Source organism: Cottoperca gobio, chromosome 8 (assembly GCF_900634415.1).
Source record: "Cottoperca gobio chromosome 8, fCotGob3.1, whole genome shotgun sequence".
NCBI classification, from domain to species: Eukaryota; Metazoa; Chordata; class Actinopteri; order Perciformes; family Bovichtidae; genus Cottoperca; species Cottoperca gobio.
In genome coordinates, this window is record NC_041362.1 from 3,689,840 (window position 1) to 3,713,201 (window position 23,362).

The 23,362-nt window shown below is 42.7% G+C and overlaps 3 protein-coding genes across 3 annotated transcripts; 2 read left to right on the plus strand and 1 right to left on the minus strand.

Moving 5' to 3' along the window:
* The first annotated feature begins 5,898 nt into the window (after positions 1 to 5,898).
* ccdc43 (coiled-coil domain containing 43) lies at positions 5,899 to 8,724 on the plus strand. Its single transcript, XM_029436740.1, has 5 exons — positions 5,899 to 6,139; positions 6,991 to 7,081; positions 7,710 to 7,845; positions 8,044 to 8,099; positions 8,293 to 8,724. Exons 1-5 carry the CDS (start codon positions 5,966 to 5,968, stop codon positions 8,478 to 8,480), a joined length of 645 nt encoding a protein of 214 aa, XP_029292600.1. The 5' UTR covers positions 5,899 to 5,965; the 3' UTR covers positions 8,481 to 8,724.
* A 361-nt stretch (positions 8,725 to 9,085) lies between these two features.
* moto (minamoto) lies at positions 9,086 to 15,096 on the minus strand. The gene is made up of 8 exons (XM_029436739.1): positions 14,965 to 15,096; positions 14,595 to 14,693; positions 13,546 to 13,706; positions 12,993 to 13,100; positions 11,237 to 12,752; positions 10,884 to 11,018; positions 10,374 to 10,551; positions 9,086 to 10,296 (listed from the first exon to the last, which is right to left on the minus strand). Exons 2-8 carry the CDS (start codon positions 14,655 to 14,657, stop codon positions 10,106 to 10,108), a joined length of 2,352 nt encoding a protein of 783 aa, XP_029292599.1. The 5' UTR covers positions 14,658 to 14,693; positions 14,965 to 15,096; the 3' UTR covers positions 9,086 to 10,105.
* Positions 15,097 to 16,421: 1,325 nt separating this feature from the next.
* On the plus strand, positions 16,422 to 18,803 carry fzd2 (frizzled class receptor 2). The gene has a single exon (XM_029437683.1). It carries the CDS (start codon positions 16,561 to 16,563, stop codon positions 18,196 to 18,198), a length of 1,638 nt encoding a protein of 545 aa, XP_029293543.1. The 5' UTR covers positions 16,422 to 16,560; the 3' UTR covers positions 18,199 to 18,803.
* The last annotated feature ends 4,559 nt before the right edge of the window (positions 18,804 to 23,362 follow it).

Consider the following 23,362-nt stretch of genomic DNA (forward strand, 5'->3'; position numbering starts at 1 on the left):
CAGACAGATGGGGGAGGCCAGCAAGGCTGTACATGAAAGTGACAGAAAAAACATTCATTAACTCAGAACAGTGGGATCCACACATTCTCATGCAGTGTTTATGAGAGAGAGAGAGAGAGAGAGAGAGAGAGAGAGAGAGAGAGAGAGAGAGAGAGAGAGACAGAGAGAGAGAGAGAGAGAGAGAGAGAGAGAGCGAGAGAGAGAGAGAGAGAGAGAGAGAGAGAGACAGACAGACAGACAGACAGACAGAGAGAGAGATGGATCATCATTTAGTCCCACCAGGAGTTGTTAATTGTTGCAATGATTACAGCCCAAAAAATAAATAATATATAAAATGCAAAATGCAGGGAACTGTTCTGCCGATCAAACTATTGATGGATCAACTCGTTCCAGCTGCTTGATGGCTCCTGATGGTGAGAGAAAAGCCCTTCTGATGGATTTCCTCTTCAACATTCATGAGAGTGTGCGTTAAGCTCTCTCCCACCAGAATAAAAAAAAACAGCTCCTCTTATTGGCTCTGAGAAGAGAAACCAGACGTAGAATAGAGGGCCAGAGAGACAGACCATCACCCAGACACAGGTGGCGTGAGACTGCGCCGCGCTGTCTGATGTGCGGATGAGTGACGGCTACCAGTAGAGCGGGGTTGACTCAGCCCATCAGCAGACGCGACACCAGCAGCAGTCTGCAACACCGACCAACAATCAGCTCGAACAACTGAGCGTTAGCCTCACAGGACGGCTCTCGCTCGCTCGCTCTCCAACTTTTACTTTCCCCTCTGTGTCACCATCCTGCCAGAGCAGTGATGGGAGGATGTGTATTGTTGTCAGTGTGACAACATGGTGTCACCATAAACTGTCATGTGCTGATTCGCTCGAGTCAATATTTACCCTGATTCGAGGAGTCTTGTTAGGACGGTCTGACAGCAATTCATCCGATTACGGATTTATTCAAATGTGGCATAGGCGGGGGAAAGAAATCCACGGGAGTTGCTTAGATTGGCCGTGCATTTGAGGAAATATTGGAATATATTGGAGCTTGCATGTAAACACTTAAACTGTCAAATATCACCATGACACTGTTTTGTACGGCAGAGGGGGGGGAAATGCATTCAGCTATCAACAGCAAAATAACAATTCATTTTAAAATGAGGTGACTGATGTGTCACAGTGGATAATAAGTGATGGCTGTGGGGGTTGTTCCGCTCTCAGTAAGCAGACGACTCAGTCAGCGTTTCATGCATTCGTTTACACAGACCCTTAAAAAAATTGCCTAAGTACAGCTGAATCTACAGTATCCATTTCCTTTTCATATCATCTCTGTGAGAAGCAACCAACATCCATCGTTTATGTGCCACACCAAGCCAGGTCTTCAATTTAATCCCCCATCTGCGGCCAGCTTGAAATATTATCCAAGAAATGAGATCTGTGACTCTGAATACAGAGTGTGAAGCAGCACAGAGCGCTGGGTGGAGACATGGCCTGATTCTGTGGCTAAGAGGCATGCTTTAGTGGGAGGGGGAGGGGAGGGGAGGGGGGAGGAGGCCTGGATCCCCTCCCCAAGTGGCATGGCTAAATATTTGCCCTCCTCCACTTGGCTGTCTAGACGCATCCGCCCAGCCCCCTTCCCATCACTCCTCTGCTCAGAAGCGGCGAGAGCTGGCACGGTCAGCCAGGCAGGGCGCCAAACCCACGACAGAAAGTTTCTCCTCGCTGCCAGAGGTCAAGGAAGGTCAACAACCTGGAAAGAACGGGCTTCGCATTTTTAAAACCTCTGGGCCTCCAATTGTGGAGTCACATGCGCACCGAGCGAGGAGGGAGAGAGAGAGAGAGAGAGAGAAAACGCTGTCAAATGGTCTTTGTGCTTCCCGATGATTTGGAGAAAGGAACCCTCAGAACTCGACGCGCTGGTCTCGGCGGACTTCTCCCCGCGTTAGTGTTCCATATTCATTACCTTTTCCCCACATTCACATGGCAGGGTTTTAATTGCCTACAATTCAGAGTGAAAAAGCTGGATGAGCGGAGTGAAAGCGGTACGCCTCTTGAGAGGGAGATGTGGGAAGTCCACCACCAGCACACTCAACCTGATAGAAGCATAACTACTAATAACAGCCCTCATTACGCATAACCAGATTATTCCCTCCGTTCTATCAGCTCAAATTCATTTTTCTCCTCCAAAGAGACACGCAGTTACCGGGCTCCAGCAAAGTGATGAACCAGCATGCATCACTGCTGTGCAGCCACTGAAGTTGGAATCCGAACAGCCGTGCACGGATCATTAAACAAGTCTAACAAAACATCTTTAATTTAATGACTTCTCTTTATCCATCAGAGGAGTTAAGTCACAAATCTGCTTATTAAACAATCAGGAAGATAAGTGTTCGTCGCAGCCCTCCTGAAAATACAGTGGTATCGACCTTCTACCTCGCTAACTCTCAGGAATCGAATAAGTATATGTTTCAAAATGTTGAGCTTTAAGCTATAGGAGCTTAGTTATGATACTAGAGTCACATGGCTTTAAGCTAAGAGCCAAGTAACTTTTCTAACGTGACATCAGCGATCACAAAGTAAATGTGGTGAGACAATCTTGGCAACAAAGATTTGACATCCGTGATGTTGTGTTGCAGAATCAATAAGCAATCAACCATGTTTAATAATGGTAATCGGACACTGATACGTGGACAAACATTACTTAAGACCACTGACTTCACTGTCAAAGTGTGTGTGTGTGTGTGTGTGTGTGTGTGTGTGTGTGTGTGTGTGTGTGTGCGTGTGTGTGTGTGTGTGTGTGTGTAAATAGAACAGAAGTATAATTCCTTTACAGCGAATACAACAATAACAAATGCAACATAATGTATTAATATTAATAGAATGACGTTGTGTCCTTCACATGGTGTCCACCCTCCCGCCAGATCTCACCGGTGACGTCATCCACTGTTCTCTGACATTATGAAAAACAATCACTTTTAAAAAAGGTATCATCAATTTTATTCAATGAAATATTACATAGAACACATGAATTATCTCCTACAATGAGAGTAAACTGAGACGTGGATCCTCTGCGCTGCCACGCAACAAACTCTTTAACGAGCTAATTCAATAGAATTAGCAGCATGTTAAACTAGGAGCGAACATGTGACGAGGAAGCACACTGTGAGAGAAGATGAGGAAACACGCCCGTTAAACATGCTGTTCTTCATTGCTCTGCGCTGCCTGGTTGTTCTGGGCTCTGGTTATATTCTGTCACATTAACGTTGGGATAGAGGATATGTTGACAGAGAGAGGACATTGCACATTGAGACTGTAGGGCTTTTCTAAGGCTGGTGGCATCGGGACACGAAGACAAGTGTGTATCTGTGTGTGTGCATAAAAGGAAAGGGTTGCCTGTGGAGTCGAGCATGTGGATGCCCACCCACTCAGCAGCCTCGCGGCCCTCGTCATTTCGCATCAATCCACAACCTCTCAATATAAATAGGACAGGCGTCCTAAAGCTATGCAGTACTAAGAGTGGCAACGGCATTATGCATCGACCCTGGGCCCCTCAGCTTGAAATATGACCATAGCCAGCCTGTTGTAAAGGCAGTTTCCATTTTACTTGCACTATTTTGGCAGTTAGTATTATTTGAAATGATTGTAGTTGTTCTGCCCACTATGATACAAGACAAGTGAGCGCCAGCGGACATCAATGAAACTGCAACTTTGGAAAACTGCTTCCAATTTGAAACAAGTAAAAAAGTTTTTTTAAAGAGTATATTATTCTTTCACTGTATACAATTAACTACAATATTTATTTATTTTTACTCGCCAATGCGATCTTAAGTTACCCGATAAACACATCGTGAAAAGATTGCGATATTGCACTCAAGACATTTATTTAATGTAACTACCATTCTTCTTTTTATATTGGTGCATATTGTGTCCAGTTCAATGTTCAATAAAAGAACTTTGGAAATAATTGTGTTGCATCTTTAATTTCATTGTGGAACATTCATGTCACTCAAACATCACGCAAAGCACGCTTAACATTTATTCCCACGTTCAATTCATGGATGGATTTAATACATAACATGCAGCTGGGACACACAGTCTGTCTGTGTTGGTCCCACTTTGAAACATCTACTGAGTACTGAGCATGGGGGCACCAACTTATCAGTCTGGTTCCACAATTGTTTCAGGGCGCTTGATGAAAGTTAGTTTGAGTTTGGGCTTAATATGTGAGCAAATGTTTCTGGGCTGCAAGGAATTGAAGGTGGTGCATTAAAATAGAGCGTACAGTTCCACGCGGTATCTTCCCCGTGGCGTCACAGAAGCTTCACACTTCATTACGGCAAGGCCAGCGACGTGTGAAGCTATTATGTAGGAGCAGTAGGAAGGGGAGCGTGTGTTTGTGGGCATGTGTGTTTTGAGGGTATGACTGTGGGTTGCAGGGTTTGTGTGTGGCAGGGTGGGGTAAATAATAACCCCGCTTGCTCAAAGTGCTTTCTGGAAGCAGGATCAAGCCATTCACATGGAAACATTGTTTAATGTATTCAAACAGCTGGGAGGTGTTGTCTGTTGTCCCAGTGTCAAATGAAAGAGGACGAACAAACAGCTGGCAGGGCTTTTTCTTGCTCCACAGCTCTGCTTACAACTAAACTTTAATTAACCAAGTCTGATGCACATGCATGGAGCAATTTGCAATGAATCACATACTAAATAAGTTCCAAACTACTGTCATGCAACTAAATCCAAGACTCCGCTCTATCCACTGTCTCTATCACGAGAGAGGAGCAAACCAAACCTGCGTCCTATACTCCCACCTAGTGGCCAAAAGCAGAATGTCACACTTGCTTTTCTTGGTAGCAACACGTCTGTATGTCATCTGTGCCTCTGTTGCACAGACAAAGGCCCCAGTAATAAAAAAATGTTAGTGTTGAATGATCAAAATAAATGTAATCATACTGCCTCAACTACTCCTTTCACTCAGTGACAATTATTATGATACTATTATAATAAATTAATAAAAAATCATCATCTTACATGGTGCGAACAAATAGTTCAGCATTGTCACATGTTGTGATGATGTTCTGCCAAAAGCTGTTTGATTGCCAGCTGTCCACTGAATTTCAACAGAAAGCTGATTATTTTGAAATCAGCTTTTCAATTAAACTAGTCCTGGCATGTCCGATGCTCAAAGCCTACGAGTGAGAGCACAAGTACTTCTGCTAACTTCGGGACAATCAAATAATCATTTTCAAACACGAAATTTGGGATTCGTGGCGGTATCCCAGGGCACTTTGTGTGACTCTGAGCATTTTGCACTGATTGAAATGTTGGCTGCTGAATTTAATTCCAAAAGCCAGACTAGCTGCATGGCAAAGTTATAGCAGCCATTTTCATTCAAATGGACAGTTGACAAAACCTGTATTCAGACTCCAAGCTGTAATGTAGCGTATATAATCTAAAGGGGCAAAGCACCAACAGTCCTTAATGTGGAAGAGGGGGGGGGGGGGGCATTAGGAAGATGCATGTGGTGATTTGGTAAAGGAATAGAAGACATCACAACATGGGGAATGGATGCAAGCAGGCCAATAATCTTTGTCTATTTCAAGTGCACATATTTGATGGGAGGACTAAATTAAATGCTGTGGTCAGATAGACATGAAGCTTCCAAATGGATGGTATTACAATTTGTTTTGACACAAATAGTTGTTTGTTTGTTTTCACAGTATTTTAAAAAAATAAAAACAAACAACTCGATTTGAATTTTCTTTTGAAAATTCCAGTTGTGGAAATTTAACTCATATTGATTGAATTGATAAAGAAATACAATTTTAAAAGACGCTCAAATGTGTTGCATAACACAATAATAATGTTTCAGAAATGCCAACAAGAGAAACTGTAAAGTAACACGTGTTTTCTTCAGGCTTTTTGGACAGGCAATAAGGAAGGACAGCCGAGCGCCGCCCGAAAGACCCCAAAGGGCCAAGATGGCTGCGCCCGTGACAGACGCCGGGGAGTTTGAAAGCTGGCTAAATGATCGTCTGGACTCGCTAGAAGTGGACCGTGAGGTGTATGGGGCGTATATTTTAGGGGTCCTGCAAGAAGAGGAGATTGATGAGGAGAAAGAAGATGCGCTACAAGGAATTTTATCCGCATTTCTGGTGAATATCCACAGCGGCATGTCCCGCTCAGCCACCGAGGCTTTCTCATTTGTTGCTGTCTGTCTTGTCTGCCGGGCGGTGCCAAGTGACAGCGCTGATGTCAGCTGGCATTTATAGAGCTAAATATCGACGTTAGACGTGGCAGTGTAGGTCCAAACACCTGCGTCAGTGATATAAAATGTCCATTACTGCCACGTGAAATCCAATCCAGCAACATGACTCAATACCTAATATGGTCCCGAACGAGTTTTGACAAAATCGGCTAGAAGAAAAGTGCTATTTGGCACAGATGCATGTTGGGAACAGGGTCACAATGTCCACAGCTGAGTAGTTTTACTGTAGTATTGTTTGTAGGCGCTGTAAGGGTCTACAGAGGGTGTTGTGTGCTGTAAAGGTTGTAAAGCCCCCTGAGGCTTTATGTGCTTTTAATGTCCTCCTTGTGCAATGTGGCAGCCACACTGCCTCTGCATCAGCCTCTAGTAGACACACCAGATATTATGGAGACAGATGTAGGCTACCATGCACAATGTGACAACACATACAAACAATACACATCTAATAACAAGGCATACATTAAATGTATTAATGTCATATAATGGGACCACAGTACTACTGTTTGCTTCATGTGCTGTATGTGAAGACATCCACTGGGTGTTGTCCATCTGTAAAGCACCCGACTGCCCTCATTTGATACTAACGGGCTGTGTTGAGGCCAATAATAACCCGGTTGGATTGTCAGCAGTGCATGAAACAAGCTGTAAGTGCTTAACTTTTGTGTGTGTGTGTGTGTGTGTGTGTGTGTGTGTGTGTGTGTGTGTGTGTGTGTGTGTGTGTGTGTGTGTCCTTTGCAGGACGAGGACACCGTGGAAGATGTCTGCAAACAGATCATCAAGCAGTGGACGGATTGGCGCAACAGATCAGCAGCCAAAAGTGATGATGATGGTAATGATGTAACTTTGATTCATCCACATTTTCTTTTTTACCTTGTCAGTATGAATAAATGTTACAGGACGTTCACATGCAGTACTGTACAGTTATAATGTAACCATACATCCATCAGTCAAGTTACACAGAAAGTTATATTCTCACATAAGAATAAAAAAAAGCAGTTTATAAGTCCAGAATAAAGCCAGAAGGCTCGTCAACTCATTTAAATCGAGCAAAGACAGCTTGCTACTGAGCCTGACGTCAATACCAGTTAAACATACAGATTAGCTCTTTGAGTTTTAAATAATGAGCTTTGAGTTTTAAATAAGGAGCAGAGTGCACAAAGACACTGTCGTCTCCCAGAGAGATTAACATTTTCTGAAGAAAACAAACAAAAACAGTTCCTGATTAAGTGTTAAAAAGTCATTTCCACTTGGTTGGTATCGTCAGTGATCTCCCTGGGAAGAGATGTGTTTACTGTGTACATAACCATAAGGATGTGTCTACTGTCTGGAGTCTGGAGCTCAGATGGGCGGCTCCTTCTGTTTGCGTTCCTTCACATTGACTGAAAAGTAGGTACTTGTATTGCAAGTTGTCGTGGTTTACTTACAGTTAGGCTGCGTTCTGTCTTCTCTTCCTGTAGCTGAGGTGCAGGCCATCGCCAGGATGATAGAGAAACAAGCTCAGATCGTGGTGAAACACAAGGAGGTGTCCGAGGAGTCGAAGAAAAGGAAAGACGCCCTCCTTGCTCAATACGCTAATGTGACAGACGGCGAGGAATATCCTTTATTTGACGTATTTAATGTTTCACTTTAACAATAATAATGCTTCTTTGACTGTCCATGTGTTATGTTGTCAGTCACGATCCTTAAAGGGACAGTTCAACATTACTCTTCTCCTTTACCTGTAGTGCTACTTATCAATCCAGTTTTGTAGCTTTAACTTTAAGATGTCAGTTCTTTCCTTGACAAAAGCACTGAAGATGAAGAAGAGGATCCATTCACTGCGAACGCCTTCACTGGAAATGACAAATGTATCCTTTCTAAAGCTGTTTATGATCAGAGGCCATTTAAAATGACGTGGAATCCAGTGGCACTAATTGCAATATGAATGGATGATGCAGTAGCTGCATAACCCTGACTACTCTGTTCCGGTGATGTGTAGTGATGATAAGTTTAGTCGAGTTCTTTTGCTTTCATCCGGCTGTCCTTCACTGAAAGTGTCAGCCCTGTTTAAGAACACCAACGTGGAGGAAGTGCTGGGCAGACAAAAGCAAAAGCGGGACCAGGCTCGTGAGGACTCGCAGAAGAAGAAGGAAGGGGACAAGATGCAGCGGGAGAAAGACAAACTTGCCAAACAAGACAGAAAAGAGAAGGAGAAGAAGCGTACACAGAAAGGAGAACGCAAGAGATAAAACGGAGAGAACGAACACTTTGTATGCAGAAAGGTTTTGTTATGAGACAAATGAAAAACAGCTGAACCTCATTGGTACATTCTTTATGTGAACATGTCTTCATCAGACCCTCCGTGTTGATTACTTTCTCTTCATGCGTGTAAAGAACAATGTGTTGCATATTGTGCAGGTCCGAATTGTCGCTTTTTATTTTCTTGGATGAAGAAGTATTGAAATAAAGCTGCAAGTCTTCGTGTGACAATAACTGTGACAGTCAATCTCACCCATCATCGCTCTGCGCTGTCGCAGCGAGCGCGACGCGTGCTTCGGCTCAGCTTTGAAACATTCGCTCTGAGATGATCAAAGTGTTGAAGCTCATTGGATTGTTTATAAAGTGTAAAGTCCACTTTCTGTTCCTTTGTGCCAATATGCCTTTAATTTCTGCACAACTTCTAACTGAAGCAAAGTATTGCATCGTGATGCCGAGAACAAGAACTGAGGAGCGGTCGCTAAATAATACCTCAAATGTGTCGTGTACCGTAATCTGAATGTTTATAGTGAGGTTCATCTTTTGAAATGAATAAAAAAGAAAAGAAAAACAATTTCAGCAGTTTTTGGATTGCTTTATTTCAAAGTTTTCCGTTTACAGAACAACAAGAAAAAACACAACGTGAACTTTAAAATGATAGAAGGTACACGGAACAACTGGTATTCAGGTCTACAGGAGGACGCTGACGTAGCTTTGTGATGGATACAAGCTAACACACACTGATGATGATAATATCTGAAAATAATTAGATGGAAAGTGTGATTAATACATTTGAATTTAAAACGCTGAACCTTTGTAGGTTTCAGTATCTTGTTACAGTTCAAAGTTTTGACCAAATAAAACAGTTTTGATTACTGTGTTAGCAAAAGGTTTCAGAAATTAATTGAAACATTTCCGAAAGCATTTGATAATTTAGCACGTTCATAAAGTACTGATAGAGCGAGTGTCTTTGGAGACTTGACGGCATTCAGAGAGTTATTTTTTAACTTAGCTATGTTACATTTCACTGATGGGAATATTCCTTACACGTCTAATGGAAAATGTGATTAATACATTTACATTTAATCGAACATTTCTTTCTTTGGCACAGTTTCAAACTTCACCAAATTGCAGATAAATACAACTTTTGTTTCTGATTACAGCACGTTACGGTTAAATAAGGAAACTCAAGCTGCAAAAAGTTAATTGGAACATTTTAGAAAACATTTCAATATTTAGCATGTTCGTTTTAAACTACTGCCCTTATGATTCAATTCTTGCTTGGGAATACCCAGAACTAAGGTTCTATTACATTCCAATAAATAAGTAAAACAATGAAGAACTCACTGAAATCTTCCTCATAAATAGTGTCTTTAAATACAACGGTGATGGAGCAAGATTCACTGCTAATTTGAAACTGACACTAATTAAATGAAATGAAGTTAAGATGCAGCAGGATAAATTACATTCTCATATTCTGCAGTGATCACTGTGCTGCCGGTAAAATGTCACTATAAACTTGCAGGTAACATTAAGTTGTTTACATCACCCTGTAGCCTTTGGGAAATTTATAATCAGGGCATTTTGGACCTTTAACTCATGCTTGTTGCCTGATAAATCATAACTTAAAAGAGTATTTCTCAAATGGAGAGGAGGCCCTCTGCTTGTGTGTGTCCTCCCTGTCCAGGTGGTGGTCCGGACTCTTCACAGGTTGTGGTAGCACCATCTGGAGCGCACACCACAGGGCGCTGCGGCTCTTCCTCGTGGTAGCAGCAAGGTCCTTCAGTGCAATGGCCATCAACAGGGTGTCTATGAAACAGAAGTGAGTTAGGAGGGGCAGCATTAGAGGGAGAGGGACATATGCCTACTGTTGCATTATCAGTTACCCCTGTCCTCTGTGAAGTGACTTCTCTGCCGCTGGTGTTTGGACATGCTGGCAATCTCCTCCTCGCGTCTCGCCTGGGTGATGCAAATCGCCATATGATGTCTGCTCAGTGCTGAGTGGATGTTGATATGGAGAGGAGTGTTGCACACACTATCCATTCTATCCAGAAGGCCTGCCACCTGCAACATGTGATAATGTGATATCTTACGCACCAGTGGAGCTTATTGATAAGCCATCACAACAACTGCACAGAAATAGTTCATTTATCAACAAGACATTACAAAAGATGAACTGTTTGTCTTATTAAGGTCTAAGTTGTGCGTACAAGTATGTTGAAATAGTCTAAACTAATCTCCAGGAGCTTGCATTGAAGGGAAGTATTTACTCTTGATAAACTCATTAGTTTGCAAAATAAAGCTGCAAATATGACCTTACGAACATAACAAGGCTGCTGTGACATAATTCACCAGTAGATGGCAGTGTGGAAGCATTATATTTGACGGGGTCTCACCCTTGCTTGTTCTCTCATCTGATTAACAATGAGGTGGTCCACTCTTGTGGGGGTAGGTGGAGTTTTGGGGAGGTTAGGGTTGGCCACTGCTGCAGTCCTTTTCCTAAGAAATGACTTGGTAAGGATGACCTCTGTCTAAAACAAGTAAGAACATGACAACTTAACACTTGCACAACAGCAACACTTTTTGAAATTCAGGCTAATAGGCAACGCAATAGCTAACAATTCTGAAAATATATGTTGTTATTTGCAAACTCTTTCCAGTAATCACACTGACAAAACAAACTTTGTGGACTTTTTCTTTTCAGAAAATGTTTGTATTCAAGATACAAAATCAGAGTTTGAAATCATACCTCCTTTCTCTCCCCCTCCAAACACCTCCACTGCTCATAACACTCATCCAGGTACAAGTAGAGCTGGATCACAGGCCCTCCTTGATTCATCATCATTGAAGTTGTCGGGGCTGAGGCCATGCCATGATAAGTGCTCTCTCCTCTGCAGGTCATCATGTCACTGACATAGGAGTTGAAAACTGCAGACTCGCTGGCTGGCATCATATCACCCACATCCATGCCAGGCACACTGCTCTCATAGGGCAGCGTGGATCTAGAGCTGAAGTTGGAGGAGTTGCTGGAGTACCTTCTGGGGTCATTCCCAGGATACATGAAAGGCATGTGCTGCTGTGTACTCCCTACACTGATCATGCTGTTTTCTCCATCAAATCTCTGAGACTGCATGCTCCCCAGGTGGTCAAAGTTTGGGTTTTGTGAGAGGGTCTGTTTCTTCTCTCCCCCTCTCATGTTAGTGTTGGTTAGGGGTCTTGTAGAGCCTTTTCCTAGAAAGCCAGGAAGATGCATCCTCTTCTCTTCTCTGTGCATCTGTGGCTTGAGCTTGCTCTGTATTAGGCCCTGCTGGATGTGATGCTTTGAATACTGGTTCATGCTCATGTTAATGGGGAGGGAAGTGTTCTCTCTGTGCACACTCATGTTGCTTTGGTATTGGTTTGGGAGGTTTAAAGGTGCACAGAATGGCTTCGGCGGCTGGAAGTACTCTGTGTTTTGTGGGCTGAAACAAGGTGGATCTTGAAAGGCATCACGCTTAAGTATTTGTTTCCTCACTCCTCCATTTCTTTCCATGCCAAATTCTCCCACCAGCACTTTTTGGCTCTGCATTGCAGGAGTACTTTGTGTTGACATTGCAGGACCAGACATTTTCCATTGTTCAGCCATGCTGTCTTCATGGTGCATGCCTACTGTCTGACTGTGAATGTTTGGAAAGTCGCCACGACATAAGCTTTCATGCTCACCAGCCATGAACGATTGAAAACTGCTGACCAGTTGGTTAATGTCTTGTGGCCCATACTGCTCATTACTGAGGGGCTTTGTGCTGCTCTGGGTGTACTGGTCTTCATAATAAGAGTGAAAGCACGAGCTGTTCGTCTCGCTTTGAGTTCTAAAGACATTACTGAGGTCAGGTAGATTATTCATAGGCTGGCTATGTCCTCTGTCTCTCTCAGCTGGCATGTTGTCATATTTGCTTTCTTGTACCTGTGACAAGAAGATGTTTTCTTTGTTGGTTATTGGCAGACCTGGGGGCAGTTTCTGAGGACGGGGGGTGTAGCTGTTCCGGTCTCCATTAGGCAAATTAAAAAGCCATTGTTGATTGGTAGAAAGGCCATTGGACTGTTGGTAAAACTCTTCAAGATCTTTGTCCACTGACTGTCCCTGTACTTTACTTAGAGCCTCACGGGATACATAGTTTGGGGGAAAGGTGGGGGGTTGTTGCGCTTTCGCCTCTGATTGTAAATACTGCAGCAGTTCTTCTCTCAATGTCTTTGGAGACCAGACAGGATTACATGTAGGTAGACTCCTAAAAGAAGAATCAAGGACTTTATAAAACTACTACAACATATATGAACTATATTAATTTAACTAATTAAGATTAAAAACTACAGATATAATAAAAGGAAAAAATCTATACAGACAGAGATTTCTATTCAATAAAATTAACATAAAGTTAAAAGCTTTATAACTGCAGTCCATTTACCATAAATCATACAATACATACTGTACCAACCCTACAATGTGAAAGCCTTAAAGCTTGACTTACCCTTCACTGTAGTAGCTGTCCTGTGAGTCGGCTTCATCCAAAATATTTGACACCAGACCCTGTAGATCAGTCTCCCCGTCACAGTCAGTACTTTTATATGTGGCTTTCCTGCAAGGAAACCTACACTCAGTACATTTAACTACCTCTGAATAACAGAATAAACCTATTTTGATTAGACAGAATAGCAGTGATTGCCAACCACTATGAGGGATGTCACATGCCAAAATTCTGAAAAGGTGATGGTACTTGTTTGTCTACAGTACCGCAGGTAGCGGGGGCTCGAGACTAACGCCGTCTCTGTCCAGGGAGAATAGAAAATGTGTTTAGGACAAACAGAGATCTTCCCCGGGCGTCCAGGGGAATGCAAACATAAAAAAAGGGCTGTATGTTATGGGCTGTATCTTTTACCGTGGTATAAAACTGGGTATATAGAATTGCTGGTATTAGTATCGACTACTACATTTTGGTATGGTGACATCCCTAACTACTCCTGCAGGATAGTGTACAGATGAATAATCACACACTTAACCTGAACATAGTTAAAACTGAATACCTGCTGTTATTGGCACAATTGATAAGGCCATAAGGATCATGAGCATTTTGAGACCACGGCATGTTGGATGCTGTGCTCTGTTCCTGCAGTGAGACACCGGGGATAGCAACAAAGGGCATGGCCATGCCGCCATTGTTGCCACCACCTATATTTATACTGGCCTGAAAGAGAGAAAGAAAGGTTAATCAATTGAAGCTCACTGAAAAAAAACTTTACTACTGTAATTTTCTTCATTTCACAAAACAGATTGATGCAAATTACAAGACTTATTGTACGTGCCCAGAAGCGTCCAACTGCTTAAGACAGAATGTAAAAACACAAACAAGACAATTAAAGCTGAAATTATTCATTCATTAATCAATTAGTCGGTGGGTAAATGATGAATCAGCAATCAATTCAATTGTAAGAATATGGTTTTTTTTACATTTTGACATGTAAATAGTAAAATGTAAGATGGCTGCTGACTCACTTTCACTCTTACTGGAAAACTTGAATAGAAAAGATCTTTAGTGTTATTAGTAACTCCTCCTACTATGACAAGTCAAAATGTCTGCTGTGAAAAAAGGCAGTTTGTTGCTTTTTTGTTTAATATCATTGTTAAGTGAATATTTGGGGGGGGGGGGGGATGGGGGTTAAATGTTGGTCAGACGAAAAAAAGCATTAGAAAATCCAGATTTTCACTATTTTCTGGCATTTCACAGGCCATACGATCGATCGGGAAATAACCGATATGGAAGAAAGTCGTTTGTTCTAGCTTCAGAGATAATATAATAATCTAAAATAATTTACATAATAATATAATTGTAAAAAATAAAGTACATTTCTGATACCAACAGAGACATAAAGATAAATAGGTCTATTAAAAAGTTAACATTAAGCAATCAAGGGTCTGTACAGAATATAATTTAGGCCTAAACATGAGTAACGTTAACTATGATAACGTTAAATCATTCAAAAGGGAAACACAGGTGTATGGCTATTGCGAATATCCCATATGATAAAAAAATAAATAAAAATAGCATAGCTATGACCTTAAAGTGATATCTTACCTGACGCTGGTATGCAGGAAAGAGTGAATTCGTGAAAGTGCTCTGATGCCCGTCAAAAGCCATTCTGAACTGATTCTTTAACGTTACTCCATTACTGGTCTGGCAAAACACAAGAAACTCGTTGTTAATATTTGATATAACCATATGTGACAAAACAGTTTGCGATCACGTAGAAATAATTAGCTAACTGCTACTTCAGAGAAAGCTAGCTAACTTTGCCGTTAACGTTAGTGGATTAAGCTAGCAAGCTATCGATGCTAACTTGGAACTACATTTTTTCCCTTATTAAAACTGCTTCCCTGCCAGTTACATTTGGTTAACTTGGTATAAATAGACAGATTTACCCGAGTAAAATACAGGATTAACCTACCTGGGTAAATTAAGTAACGTCAACTTTCGGAGTTTACACAGTTTTCTTCACTGTCAGTACATTATCCTGAAGTGCTCGTGCGCCCCTCAGCTCGACCGCAAAGTTCGATGTTGGCCTTGCGACCTGAGCGCCTATTGGCTGAGCCGGACAAATTCTATTTTTCATCCAATTAAAATCAAGCAGAAGATCCGAGCGCATAGCAACGTATAGTGTCACACCCTCCCCCATAGTGTAGGTCAGTGTGTAGTGGTATAACAGGTGGCCATCTGGAGTTTATCTTTTTTTTACACAATATATTTCCACCCAATCTATATTTCTATATTTTACTTTTTTGCAATGATGACCCAGAATATATAACACATTTATTTTACCACTCTATACATTCATTTACTTTTTGGGCTCGATTGAAAGAGTATATATTGTGTAAAACGTAATCATAATGTCAATGTAGGAGTGTAATTACACATTTTGAACATGATACATTTAACATTGAATGTGTAGTAAACGTGTTGATTATATATGGTAAATGTTACATACATAAATGTAAAATAACAACATGTTTGATGTAAGTTTAAATGTAAAATGTTGGTGTGGGATATGTACATGACATGTAGTACTCAAAGTGGGAAAGTCTATCTCCTCATTCTCCCATGGACAATATTACTTCAAGGGGAACTTGAAAGTCTGGTTGGGCCACGCAATCCAGCTGTGGAGTCAAGTCTGAGAATATTATCAACAAACACGTCCAGGGCTCAAGCAACATGACCTTCAAAATAAAAGCATAAGCATAACTTTGCCTTTCATTAGAATTGGATAATATTATTAAGGGTGAGACAACAGTGTATGACTGTGTTCTTTGATTTTTTTTTAATACATTTCATATATATATATATATATATATATATATATATATATATATATATATATATATATATAAAGAATGAAATAATATCTATGCCACCCACTTCTAATGAGTATGATGTTGTATTTAATATGTCCTGTATTGTATAATATGAATATGTACTTGGTTGATGAATGCACATGATATAATATGAAAACATTATAATATTATTAATAATTTGTATAATAATATGCAGTAGTAGTAGTAGTAGTAGTAGTAGTAGTAGTAGTAGTAGTAGTAGTAGTAGTAGTAGGCATTAAAAATAAGTTGACGGCTCGCATAAGTTTTAGTTTTGCCTTCAAAACCCCATCAAGAATTGAAAAAGACTCTTGAAGAAAAATGTATATATATATTAGTAGTTTATTGTGTTTAAATGCTATGCTGGTATCTTGGATTAAAATTCCACAAATAAATAATTTTCGTCATTCCGTGCTTTATGTTGAAAGCTATCACCGGAAGTGATCTTTCATAGTGTGGCTGCCTTGATGGTGTTGAAGCGTCGGAGTTGTGGAAAAGAAAAAAGTCAGGCAACAGTGTTCAAAGCTGAGACCAAGCACACGGAGTGCTGCGTTCAGGACTTCACCGCCACAGTTTTCCATTTTTGTAAGTTTGCAAGTTGCAGAACTTATGATAGGACACTAAACAAGTTCACAGCAAGTTAATCGGGCTGAAGTTGCTCTCTTAAAGTCGGGAAGATGACTTTTTGCGAGACCTGGTGTGTTGTACTCCTGCTGCCTCTGCTGATATCAGCCCAGTATCAAGGGGACAACGGAATAGTCGTCCCGGAGCACGGATTTTGTCAGCCGATCTCAATACCTCTGTGCACGGACATCGCCTATAACCAAACCATCATGCCAAATTTAGTGGGCCATTACAACCAGGAGGACGCAGGGCTCGAGGTGCACCAGTTTTACCCTCTTGTAAAGGTACAGTGCTCGCCGGAGTTGAAATTCTTCCTGTGCTCCATGTACGCGCCTGTGTGCACAGTTTTGGAGAAGGCCATTCCTCCCTGTAGGTCAATCTGCGAGAGAGCCAAGCAGGGCTGCGAGGCTCTCATGAACAAGTTTGGCTTTCAGTGGCCGGACCGCCTGCGCTGCGAAAACTTCCCTGTGCTGGGAGACGGACAGATCTGTGTGGGCCAAAACGATTCCTCCACCGCCACCGTCCCACCCCTCACATCTGTCCCGGGGACCCAGGACCTCACCATGGCCCCCAGACATGAGAGGCCTTTCCGTTGCCCACCAGTTCTCAAAGTACCAACATATTTGAATTATAAGTTTTTAGAGGAGAAAGACTGTGCAGCTCCCTGTGACCCCTCGAGGAGCGGTGGGTACATGTTTTTCACTGACAAAGAAATTCATTTCTCCCGCATATGGATTCTGGTCTGGTCTGTGTTATGTTGTGCATCTACATTATTCACAGTTACCACCTATTTAGTGGACATGCAGCGCTTCCGGTACCCTGAGCGACCTATCATCTTCCTGTCTGGCTGCTACACTATGGTCTCCATAGCCTACATAGCTGGCTACTTCCTGGGAGACAAAGTGGTGTGCAATGACAGCTTCACCCCAGAGGGCTATAAAACCATCGTCCAAGGCACCAAAAAAGAAGGCTGCACCATCCTCTTCATGATGCTCTATTTCTTCAGCATGGCCAGCTCCATCTGGTGGGTCATCCTGTCTCTCACCTGGTTCCTGGCAGCAGGTATGAAGTGGGGCCATGAGGCCATTGAGGCCAACTCTCAATATTTTCATTTGGCAGCCTGGGCAGTGCCGGCCGTCAAGACCATCAGCATCCTGGCCATCGGGCAGATCGAGGGCGATGTGCTCAGTGGCGTCTGCTTCGTCAGTCTCAGCAGCCTGGACCCTCTACGAGGCTTTGTGTTGGCCCCTCTCTTCATTTATCTCTTCATCGGTACCTCTTTCCTGCTGGCCGGCTTTGTGTCACTGTTCCGAATCCGCACCATTATGAAACATGATGGCACCAAGACAGAGAAGCTGGAGCGACTGATGGTGCGGATTGGGGTCTTCAGCGTGCTCTACACCGTCCCTGCCACCATTGTTATAGCCTGCGTCTTCTACGAGCAGGCCTTCCGCTCCCACTGGGAGCGCAGCTGGGTCAGCCATAACTGCAGAGGCCTGGCCATCCCCTGCCCCATGCAGACCGGGCCACGCATGACTCCAGACTTTACTGTCTACATGATCAAGTACCTGATGACTCTGATAGTGGGTATCACTTCTGGTTTCTGGATCTGGTCTGGGAAAACTCTACACTCCTGGCATAAGTTTTACACAAGGCTGACGAATGGCAAACAGGGAGAGACCACTGTGTAGAATAAAGGGACATCCAAATGTTGCTGGGACTAGTTTGTGTATTATTACCTGTTACCTCGTGTCATAGGTAAGTAGCACAGTGAGGAGCTATAGGTTCTTACAGCATTTGTATTCACCTCATCTTTTATAGCCACACATGCATGCCAAACTGAGGGTCAGGGGTTTGACAAAAGGGCAAGCTGTATAAACATGGACTGAGCCTGACTGTCTGAACAAATAACAAGCATGGCTATGGATGCCATGTGCTGAAATGCTCTCCCTCCCCCTCTCTTAAAACCACCATAAGCTCAAGGGGAGTGATGATCCAGCAGCCAAGAACAGAGAGCGAGCAGAAGGGGAACGAGCGCTGGACGAGTTCTGCTTTATTCTCTCTGTAAACATTTCATAATGTAATTAAATGAAATTGTAAATAGTATTTGTAAAAACATGAAATTCTATATTTGTATTTATAAGTAAATACTTTTCCTTATCTGCTAGTGTACCTGCTTTACTTTTGCACTGTAAGAAAGCCACATATCGTAGATGTAAACATACTCTTTTTTTATTCATTGCTGGTTATAAATCACGTTGTTTTTGTATGGATTAAAAGAACATTTCACACTCTGTTGGACGATATCAAAGAAGTTTTTTCGGTTCAGCCCACTGCTGTCACTCAAACTCACACAAAAGAACGTGCTGAGACTCAGCAAAATGTGCAGCTATAACAAAACAACAATAGCAAATGCTTGATTTTAAATTCATAGCAGAGGTTTTTGATTCTTTACGTTCAGTATTCTTCAAGGATTAAATGTACAGCAAGTTACTTTCTTTGATGAAAGAACAGCCTGGTTGTTTTCTCAAGGGGGTGAGGGGGGTGAGTGTTTGTGTCACACCTGAACATCTGCTGCCTCAGACTCGCTGGCAACACTAAAAGAGATTATTGGAATTCCTAATGGAATGAGCTCTGGGAAATAAAAGGAGTGAGTTCACACTGAGACAACTGAACGCACCTTTCCTGTTTGACTTTTATTAAATAAAATATCCCGACAGTCGTGCAGGAGACGGATAATCTCTGCCTCCAGGAAAACAAACAATCTGATGGAGTCTGATGCCGCGTCAATCAATGCTCGTCGTGTACAATCAAACTGTGGGACCAGGAAGCACCGATCAAATATCAATTAAGATTCTGTTTCTCGCCTCAAATGTATTCAGAAACATATTTTAGCGTACTGTTTCGCCGTAAAAGTTTGCGGTACTTGTTTACAAAATGGCGCCCAGGGGTCACAAACTGTCTCATTTTACAGCTTTCTGTCTCCTAGGGTGTAGAGACAGTTTGTGAAACGTTACTTTATTCACCCAAATTGCCAACATATTCTGAAATATTTCCCATCTACGTGTTTTGTGTCTGAGAAACCGGTGCCAACCTGTATGAATGCTTCCTCACACATGTACAGTAACATCACCTCCAAGTGCCAAACAAAACAATAAATCTTTTTCTTCCCCGCCGCCTGTTGTAAGAGAGGGCTCGGGTTAAATCAACAGGAGTCATCTGGTAAGAAGAGTCTGTTGCATAGGTGTGAAAACGTCCCCGCCTGCCTGTTTGGTGAAGTGAAAACAAGGGTGTTCAGCTTTACTTGTAGTGCGACTTCTCTGGAGCCACTGGTGCCTCTGTGCCAAGTTGGAATCCCCCGAGCCATGCACGGCTGAAACTGAACCTTCTCCGCGCTGATGTCATGAAGTAGATGGGTGTGTTGGAGAAAGTTGATCCTCTTGCCTCAGAGCAGAGGCTTTGGGCTAGAAGCTAGACGTTTGAAAATTGCACGCACACACAGTTATTATGTGTGCATTCATACCACTGCAACAGTTTAGAGAGACACATAATCACTATATTAGGCTCTCTGGGTTACAGTATAATTACTGACATGAGCATATCGCAGAGCCTCGCTGTCTCTTGTGTCTCGTGACCTGTTGGACAAGTTGCTGTTTGTCTTATATCCTTATCTGGGCTTGAATAAAGAAACATTGTAATGACAGACAGGTAAGAGTGATTAAAGGTAGAAACAGATACTTCGGGGGGGGGGGGGGGGCGAAAAAAAACATAAATCTACTCTCTTACACCCCCCCCTCTGCAGTCCACCCTCCCTCCTCTCTCCACTCAGATGAATGGGGGGAATGCGAGTGAGTCAGTGGAGCGGTGCTTGGCCTTTGCCTAGTGACAGACAGTCTCCTGTGTGCTGCTCACTTCAAAGCGCCGCTGAAACCTGACTAGCTCCTTGTAAACAGTGCCGCCTGGCCCGAAGGCCCACTTCCTGCGCTTAACTCAACTTAATGGCTGGCTTGTTAGGCTTTGCACCGAAGCAGAGAAACGAATGAAGAGCGAGTGAATGGAGAGAAGCGGCATGGGGTGGGGTGCTGGTGCACGAGAGGGGAGATTGTTTTAGGGGTTAGGGGAGGAGGGGTTTGGAGAGCGTGATGGAAAATTCAGTATTATTTGGTTTGCTTTTGTCTTTCTCCAGGGGAAAACTACAAAGAAGGGAAGTAAATGGGGAGACGTGCCTGTGATTTTGTGAATATTTCAAATGAAACTTTGGATCTCAGACCGTTAAAACTAAATGGAATCAGATGCTCTGCATTTAACTTATGCCAGGAAAAAAGCTTTTCACAAAGTCTTCTCTCAGAAGAAGTTCCACACAGACTTTACCTGGTGGTCTTACACGCAGAGAACAAGACGTTCAGGCTTATAATGAAAACACTGTGACAACCCTGCTGTATCAATCTGTTCGTATGAGCTGCTCGTTGTCTAGAGTTGATCCTTTTCTCTTTAATATCGGTGCCCAGTTTTGCAGTGGCAGCCGTCTCCCATGTTGTTGATCTCACATCTTAAATCTTGCATGCAGCCGTTTCCTGCTTGCTTGAAGGCAAGAAGGGACAAGCCGAGGATCGGGGGTAAGTCAGGAAGAATGCTCCTGCAGTTGATATTATGATGTCGCTCTTATTGGGTGAAGGCCTTGGCATGTCAGAGAAGGATCATGTTGTTAGTCACAAGCGGCAGTGTTCTCACTGTTGATGTCGAGCCATTGTTCAAGTCTGTGTGAATGTAGCAGCAACTGTACTGTATAAGAATTGTATAGGGCCTATGGAGGAGCTTAAACACTGACAAAGGAACTCAGGATTGAGCGAAAGAGTAAAAAGGGAAAAAAGAAAAACTACCCCGACATGTAGTAAGTCTGTTTCTAATCAAATCTTGGCACAAACTCAAGAAGAACTCATGCTCTGAAGGCTAACACTGGATCCGTTGCAGTCATACATTATCCTAAGGAGAGCAGCTGAGATTTTCCAGAGTGCAATATGTTCTTTCTCCTTCTATCATTGCTTTCTGTGAGTGGGATGGAGCGCAGCAACTTGGCAGAGGTTTAAATGTGCATTTCAGTTCCTGACATCAATAAAATATATCCAAAGGATTGTATTTGTTTTAATATCAGTATGATGAATTGACCTGCTGGTGTCTTTGAGGCTTGTCTTACAAGATAAATGACTGGAGAGAGTAAACACAGTAGAAGTTGTGGGAAGCTTCGCAACTTGGTGGCTCATTTTCTTGCCTCATGGACACCATTTGTCTGGGACTTTACTGCTAGAGACCACTCAGTGGTTGCTTAGACAAGAAAACAAACACGAGGACAGACTAACTGTGATGTTAGGGGAGGTTTTCTTTACTCCCCCCCCCCCCCATGTCCTTCAGGGCGAGGGTGCACTGTATCAGGGTAAAAGTAAGGGAGTGCCTCAGAGCCTCTCCAGCTGCTGAGCAGAGAGGTGCCGACAGCTGCGTGAAAGATATTTTGGGAGCCTGCAGCCTGGGATAATAATGGGCTTGATTGGGAGGAGTGTGTGTGGAGGGAAGGGAATGGTTAATGTGTATCCAGACACCACAGTGTGTATACAAACCGTGCCACTCTCGTAAACCTTAAGGGTGACGGCGCAAGTAGTAAATGACAACACAAGGAAGGATGGAGTGCCTGGGGTTTTAAGCTACTGTTTTATGTCATTGTTTTATAACTTTTTGCATTTATTTAAATTTGATGATAGTTTATTAAGTTTGATTTATGTTTACATATCATTGTCAGGGTATATTATTATGTCTGGGAACAGAACAGATATCGTTATACCAAACTCTTGTGGTTCTCACACATGAAGCTACCAAGATGGATCACCTTTCAGAGTATGAATGCGCTTGTAGCCCAAAGCATTCTGTTTGATGTGTTGTGTTTCATCCATATATCTTGTAATGAATCTACAGTATGTTGTCCACTCCTTAGTACTACACGTATTCTGCCATAATGTGACTTACATGCAGAGACTTGTGCAACATCAGTGTATATAACGGCACATTTGTTGACTTTTATTTTGAAACTCTTGCCTGCAACCTGCCCAGTTTTCTCACCTCCTATACAGTGTTGCTGTACTGCAAAGAAATATGCATTTTCTGATCCAAACAGTCAGTAGGTGGAAGTTATGGGAGGTGGGAGATTATCATTCCTTGAAATAGCGATGGGCCAAAGGGAGTTCTGTTCCTTTGCAGCCGGGGCTAAAAAGAAAAGTGAGTCTAAAAAGCCACAGAATTTAACAGCTGTGCAAGTAATCTCCGAGCTTTTTAATTGATGAGTCCAACCCCTCGCTGATACATTACAAGGCAGTAAAATCATTCTTAGTGGCCCATTAATACCATGATGCAACACTCTGAACACCTGCATCTCCAGGTAAACAAGGTGTGTTTAACTGAACGACGTAACTATAATCCAGACTGTAGCTGGAGTGACTCTCCCGTGGGCTCCAGTTAGGCCTCAGGCTGTGACGATGACTTATTGAGTCGGCTCCTCTCTGGCGAGCGCCAGCCCCACTGTTTTTAATGGAGGCGCTCTTAACAGCACTTTCTGAGGAATTTACAGCCCTGGCCCCGTCCCACTCCCGTCCAGGAGAGGGAGGGAAGCACACTGCAGCCTTGTCCCAACAGAGCCAGCAGTGGAAATGTACAGCTTCAGGCAAGGTGGCAGCAGAGCTCCTGTGTGAGCGTGTGTGTGCCCATCTGTCTCTCCATATCTGTGCATGTGTGTGTGTGTGTGTGTGTGTGTGTGTGTGTGTGTGTGTTCACTTGGCTGTGTGTGCTTTCTGAGCTTGTGTTCATGTGTGT

Excerpts from the sequence above, each read along its gene's own strand:
- moto (XM_029436739.1), bottom strand. The coding sequence starts at position 14,657 with ATGGCTTTTGACGGGCATCAGAGCACTTTCACGAATTCACTCTTTCCT. Across the intron at positions 11,019-11,236 it reads TGGAGGGGGAGAGAAAGGAG|ACAGAGGTCATCCTTACCAA; the intron begins GTATGATTTCAA and ends TACTTGTTTTAG. Across the intron at positions 10,297-10,373 it reads TCACTTCACAGAGGACAGGG|ACACCCTGTTGATGGCCATT; the intron begins GTAACTGATAAT and ends TCTGTTTCATAG.
- fzd2 (XM_029437683.1), top strand. The coding sequence starts at position 16,561 with ATGACTTTTTGCGAGACCTGGTGTGTTGTACTCCTGCTGCCTCTGCTG.
- ccdc43 (XM_029436740.1), top strand. The coding sequence starts at position 5,966 with ATGGCTGCGCCCGTGACAGACGCCGGGGAGTTTGAAAGCTGGCTAAAT. Across the intron at positions 6,140-6,990 it reads GAATTTTATCCGCATTTCTG|GACGAGGACACCGTGGAAGA; the intron begins GTGAATATCCAC and ends TGTCCTTTGCAG. Across the intron at positions 7,082-7,709 it reads AGCCAAAAGTGATGATGATG|CTGAGGTGCAGGCCATCGCC; the intron begins GTAATGATGTAA and ends CTCTTCCTGTAG.